The sequence below is a fragment of the Clupea harengus genome, chromosome 4 (genome assembly GCF_900700415.2).
Source record: "Clupea harengus chromosome 4, Ch_v2.0.2, whole genome shotgun sequence".
In the NCBI taxonomy this organism is placed as follows: Eukaryota; Metazoa; Chordata; class Actinopteri; order Clupeiformes; family Clupeidae; genus Clupea; species Clupea harengus.
Window position 1 is genome coordinate 25,943,495 of NC_045155.1, and position 5,000 is coordinate 25,948,494.

Here is a 5,000-nt window from a genome sequence, read left to right on the forward strand (position 1 = left end):
GTGGTGGGGGTGCTCAAGATCCAGGTGAGAATACTCTTTCTCTCTTTCTTTTCTTCTTTCTTTTCTTCTTTCTCTTTGTCTCCGGATCCCTCGCTCAAATGTCTTTCAGCTCCTTACAAATGTGTGCATTTAGTCCAGCTTATTGCCTGTTCCCTCATTCTATCTCTCTCTCTCTCTCACTCACTCACTCACTCACACTCTCTCTCTCTCTCTCTCTCTCTCTTTCTTTCTCTCTCTCTCTCTCTCTCTCTCTCTCTCTCTCTCTCTCTCTCTCGTCTTCCTCCTCCTCCTCTTCCTCCTCAGGTACATTACTATGAGGATGGAAACGTGCAGCTCGTCAGCCACAAGGAGGTGGATGATTCGGTCATAGTAACTGTGAGTAGCCAGCCAATCAGAGGCAGTAGCCAGCCAATCAGAGGCAGTAGCCAGCCAATCAGAGGCAGTCCTAGGACATCTCTGAGTCACCCAGTTATTCAGCTAACATCCAGTCAGATCCCAGAGTCCCCTTCCCCAGAGTGATGCTTATCTGTCAATCATGTCTGTGATGCTTCCTGTAACACTCACTGGTGTACCAGACACACCTGACAGAACTCTCCCCTTTCTCCTCTTCTCTCGTTTCTCCCCTTTCTCCTCCCCTCCCCTCTCCTCTTCTCTCCTCTTCTCCTCCTTTACTATCCTCTTCTATCCTCTTCTCTCCTCTTCTCCTCCTCTTCTCTCCTCTCCTCTTCTCCAGAACGAAGCTGCCACCGCCAAGGAGTTTGTAAAAATCATTGAGAATGCAGAGAACGATTATCAGGTGAGGAGTTTGTAGAAATCATTGAGAATGCAGAGAGTGTGTGTGTGTGTGTGTGTGTGTGTGTGTGTGTGTGTGCGCGTGTGTCTGCGTATCTGACAGTGCTCCGTTGTTCATTGTGTGTAACATATACACACACGACGATAAGGGTAAACTGGCCAAATGACACTTTTTTTTTCAAAGTTCAGTTGCTTGGGGTGAAAACATGACATCCAGGCGCTCTTAAAGCAAAGCCCCTAGACCCATATTCCTCAGAGTGTGTTGCCGTGTGTGTGTGTGTGTGTGTGTGTGTGTGAGTGTGTGAGAGAGTACAGACCCATATTCCTCAGAGTGTGTTGCCAAGTGTGCGAGTGGGTGTAACCGACACCGAGGGGTGGCGGCTATTTTAGTCTCTAAGCCTCAAGCCTTTCCTGCTCTGACACTACGTCACGCCGTGTCACGTCCCATCACGTAACGTGTGTGTGTGTGTGTGTGTGTGTGTGTGTGTGGTGGAGCAGAGAATCCTGTCCATGCAGGAGTTCCTACATGTCACTGCCCCCTTTCAGAAGCAGTCACACACTACCGGTTCCCCGCTTGTCTGTGTGTGTGAGTGAGAGACTGATCCTAATTCCAGTCCTCTGCAGACAGCGATCAGTGAAGGCTAGTGTGTGTGTGTGTGTGTGTGTGTGTGTGTGTGTGTGTGTGTGTGTGTGTGTGTGACTGATCCTGATTCCCATCCTCTCTGCAGACGGCGACCAGTGAAGGCTAGTGTGTGTGTGTGTGTGTGTGAGAGAGACTGATCCTGATTGCCATTCTCTCAGTAGACGGCGATCAGTGAAGGCTTGTGTGTGTGTGTGTGAGAGTGTGACTGATCCTGATTGCCATCCTCTCTGCAGACAGCGATCAGTGAAGGCTTGTGTGTGTGTGTGTGTGTGTGTGTGTGTGTGTGTGTGTGACTGATCCTGATTCCCATCCTCTGTGCAGACGGCGATCAGTGAGAACTACCAGACCATGTCCGACACCACCTTCAAGGCCCTGCGCCGTCAGCTCCCGGTCACGCGCACCAAGATCGACTGGAACAAGATCCTCAGCTACAAGATCGGCAAGGAGATGCAGAACGCCTAGAACCGGCCGGAACCCTCTCCCCCGGTCTGCCCCTGCCCACCCCCCCCCCCCTCCCCCGGATAGCTTCGGCCCGCCTCGCATGAGGGGGTGGGGTGGGGTGGGGTGGGGTGGGGGATGACTCGCCTCGGGGAAGCGTGTAGGAACTCTTGTGTGTAAATGTGTGTTAGCGAGGAGGGGACAGGATGGCTGACATGGGTGGGGTGTGTGTGTGGGGGCGGGGGGGTGAGGACACATTGAGGGCTGTGGAGGGGGAGGGGGGGGGGGGGGGGGGTCACTGATGGACTGGATCTGATTGCTATGCTCATGTCACATGCTGTTCTTCTGTTTCAAAACAACCAGTGCAAGATCTCAACACCACTTACGCTCCGAGAGTTTGTGTGTGTGTGCGTGTGTGTGTGTGTGTGGTGTGTGTGTGTGTGTGTGTGTGTGTGTGTGTGTGTGTGTGTGTGTGTGTGTGTGTGTGTGTGTGTGTGTGCGTGCGCTCGGGGGCTGACATCTATGCCTCTTTAGCCAGCATTAGCTCTTCACTCTTCTTGTTCTCTCTTTTTCTCACTCCTTGTGATCCCTCTCTTTCCTCCTCTCCATCTTGATCTGACGTTACCTCGGCCTTTTCTAACTCACTCACTCACCCAGCAAAGGAAACCTGCAGTAACCAAAATAACGTTTTTTGCAAAAAAGGAAATAAAAAGACTAAAACTGAAAAAAAAAAGAAAACTGAAAGCCCCCTTCCCCTCCCCCTCTGCATTCTTCTCACTGACGAGTCTGATTCGTGCACAATGTTCACCTGAGTGAAATGATCCCTTACTGAGCTGTGTGTCTGCGTCTGTGTGTCTGTGTGTCTGTGTCTGTGTGTCTGTGTTTGTGTGTCTGCGTCTGTGTGTCTGCGTCTGTGTGTCTGTCTGCATCTGTGCGTCTGTGTGTCTGTCTGTGTGTCTGCGTCTGTGCGTCTGCGTGTGTGTGTCTGTCTGTGTGCCTGTGTCTGTGTCTGTGTCTGTGTGTCTGTCTGTGTGTCTGCCAGCTGTGTCGCTCCTTGCCCTCTCTGTCTCAGACTGATCCCACGTCAGACCGAGGCGTCCGCTGCAGAAGAGGAGAGGACGGGACGGTTCGGTTTAGACCCCCACTGCTCCCCCCCCCCCCCCCCCCCCCCCCCCCCCCTGTAACATACCCTTCTGTTGCTGAAGCCCCAATCAACTCCCCTCAGCTAATAAAGGAGTGTCACAAAGCACTGGTGGAGTTGTCGTCTGTTATGTTGTGTGACTGTCACGCTTAGAGGACTGTGCGTGTGTGCGTGTGTGTGTGTGTGTGTGTAAACTGGCTATTATTACATACAGTATACTGAACTGACATTGAATCTCACCCACGCAGCGCTTTCTGCTTGTGCTGAACACACACACACACACCTGCGTCACATTTAGACATTTTAAACCACTAATGACCTGTTTCTTATCCACATTTTACACGTACAGTTGCAAAATAGTGCGCGCACACACACACACACTCAGAATTCTGTACTACTAGTAGTTCATCTCTGTATAACACATTGTGACATTTACACACACACACAAGTTTAATTATAGAGAATGTTTTTTATTTAAATTCAGGAATAAAATACAAAGATGACGGAACAGACTTCTCTGAGTACGCCATGTTAAAAAATATACTTTCAGGATCATAAGATTCAAAAGAAAACCGATCGGGAATGGATCATTAAGAGGTGTTTGCAGTAGTATAAGGGGAATGGATCATTAAGAGGTGTCTGCAGTAGTATAAAAAGCTCTGTGGCCGCTAGAGGGCAGGCTTGTTGAGGTATAAAAAAATCAGGACACAACATTATAAACAACATTATAAAACCCATGCAGTCAGATGCAGTCCACGCCACCAAGGGAGTCAGTAGGAGAAGAGCGTCTGGAGTTCCCACTGTAAACATGTAAACATTTACAACGAACACAATCAGTTCAGAATCATAAACTCAGGTAAGACCCACGGAGGGAGGAAGAGATCTAAAATGAGGCCAAGAGCTGACAGAGTGGGGTCAGGAAAAGCGGTAAAGTTGTGTGTGTGTCGCAACCCCAGAGTGTGTGTCACAACCAAAGAGTGTGTGTGTCAACCCCTAGAGTGTGTGTCACAACCAAAGAGTGTGTGTGTCTAGTGACTGACCAGAGCCCGCAGGCAGTTTGCAGTCTGTTAATCAGGGTGATTGATTGGTTAGTGATTAGTGATCAATTTATGTCCCCACATACGGTCAGGGTCTTCTGCGTCCAGTGCTGGGAAAGACTAGTTCAGTTCATAGTTCACAAATTTTAAAATGAACTAGTTCAGTTCATAGTTCATAATTAAAAAAAAATGAACTAAGTTCACAGCTCCAAAAAATGAACTAGTTCAGGTTTTTTTTTCAATATGTTGCGAGCTATCTTTTTTTTTTCATAATTGAAATCTCTATCTGTCTGCAATACCGCTCTCGGCCTCTACGCAACTTCGGCGCTCTCACACTTGCCAGGCATAGACAGTAGAAGAAAGCACACGCAGTGATTGACTGGTTGGGCAACCCTGGATACAGGACTGTCACGTTCCCCAAAAATTATGAACAAGTTCAAGAACTTTCGTTCAATGAACGCGTTCAGACGCAACACTGAGCGCCACATTGTGACGGACAGCGAGCGGAGAAACGGAAGCCTGACGCTGATGACCCTTGAACTGAGGAGATGTTTCCATGCCAACAAGATTTGACCCATGACCTGTGGAGACATGAGGTTGGAGGATGTTGTGTGTGTGTGTGTGTGTGGGGGGGGGGGGGTCTTATGGGCCGCCCCCCCCCCCCTCTGTGTCTGTCTATTCCACATACACAACTAGTCCTCTGCCAGTCTCCACGGCAACCTGTGTGTGTCATCATGTGTGGTTTGTCCTGTGTGTGTGTGTGTGTGTGTGTGTGTGTGTGAGAGAGAGAGAGTTGTTTGATCCTTTTTTTATTTGACCTTCTGTGTGTGCTTTCTCTTAGGTGTGTGTGTGTCTTAAGTGTCCTCCTGTAAGTATGCTGTCTCATATGGTGTGTGTGTGTGTCATTGTGTGTTTTCTCTAGAAGTGTCCTTCTGTGATTACGTTGCCA

At 49.2% G+C, this 5,000-nt stretch overlaps 1 protein-coding gene across 1 annotated transcript in view; it reads left to right on the plus strand.

Annotated features, from left to right (window-relative positions):
- Positions 1 to 2,254, plus strand: part of LOC105908131 (F-actin-capping protein subunit alpha-1-like) — a 12,244-nt gene extending 9,990 nt beyond the window's left edge. The window contains exons 6-9 of the mRNA XM_031566869.2: positions 1 to 24; positions 304 to 375; positions 734 to 796; positions 1,757 to 2,254. The exon at positions 1 to 24 is cut by the window's left edge and continues 55 nt beyond it. Coding sequence (XP_031422729.1) covers positions 1 to 24; positions 304 to 375; positions 734 to 796; positions 1,757 to 1,897 — 300 coding nt within the window. The 3' untranslated portion in view covers positions 1,898 to 2,254. The remainder of the gene's footprint in view (positions 25 to 303; positions 376 to 733; positions 797 to 1,756) is intronic.
- The last annotated feature ends 2,746 nt before the right edge of the window (positions 2,255 to 5,000 follow it).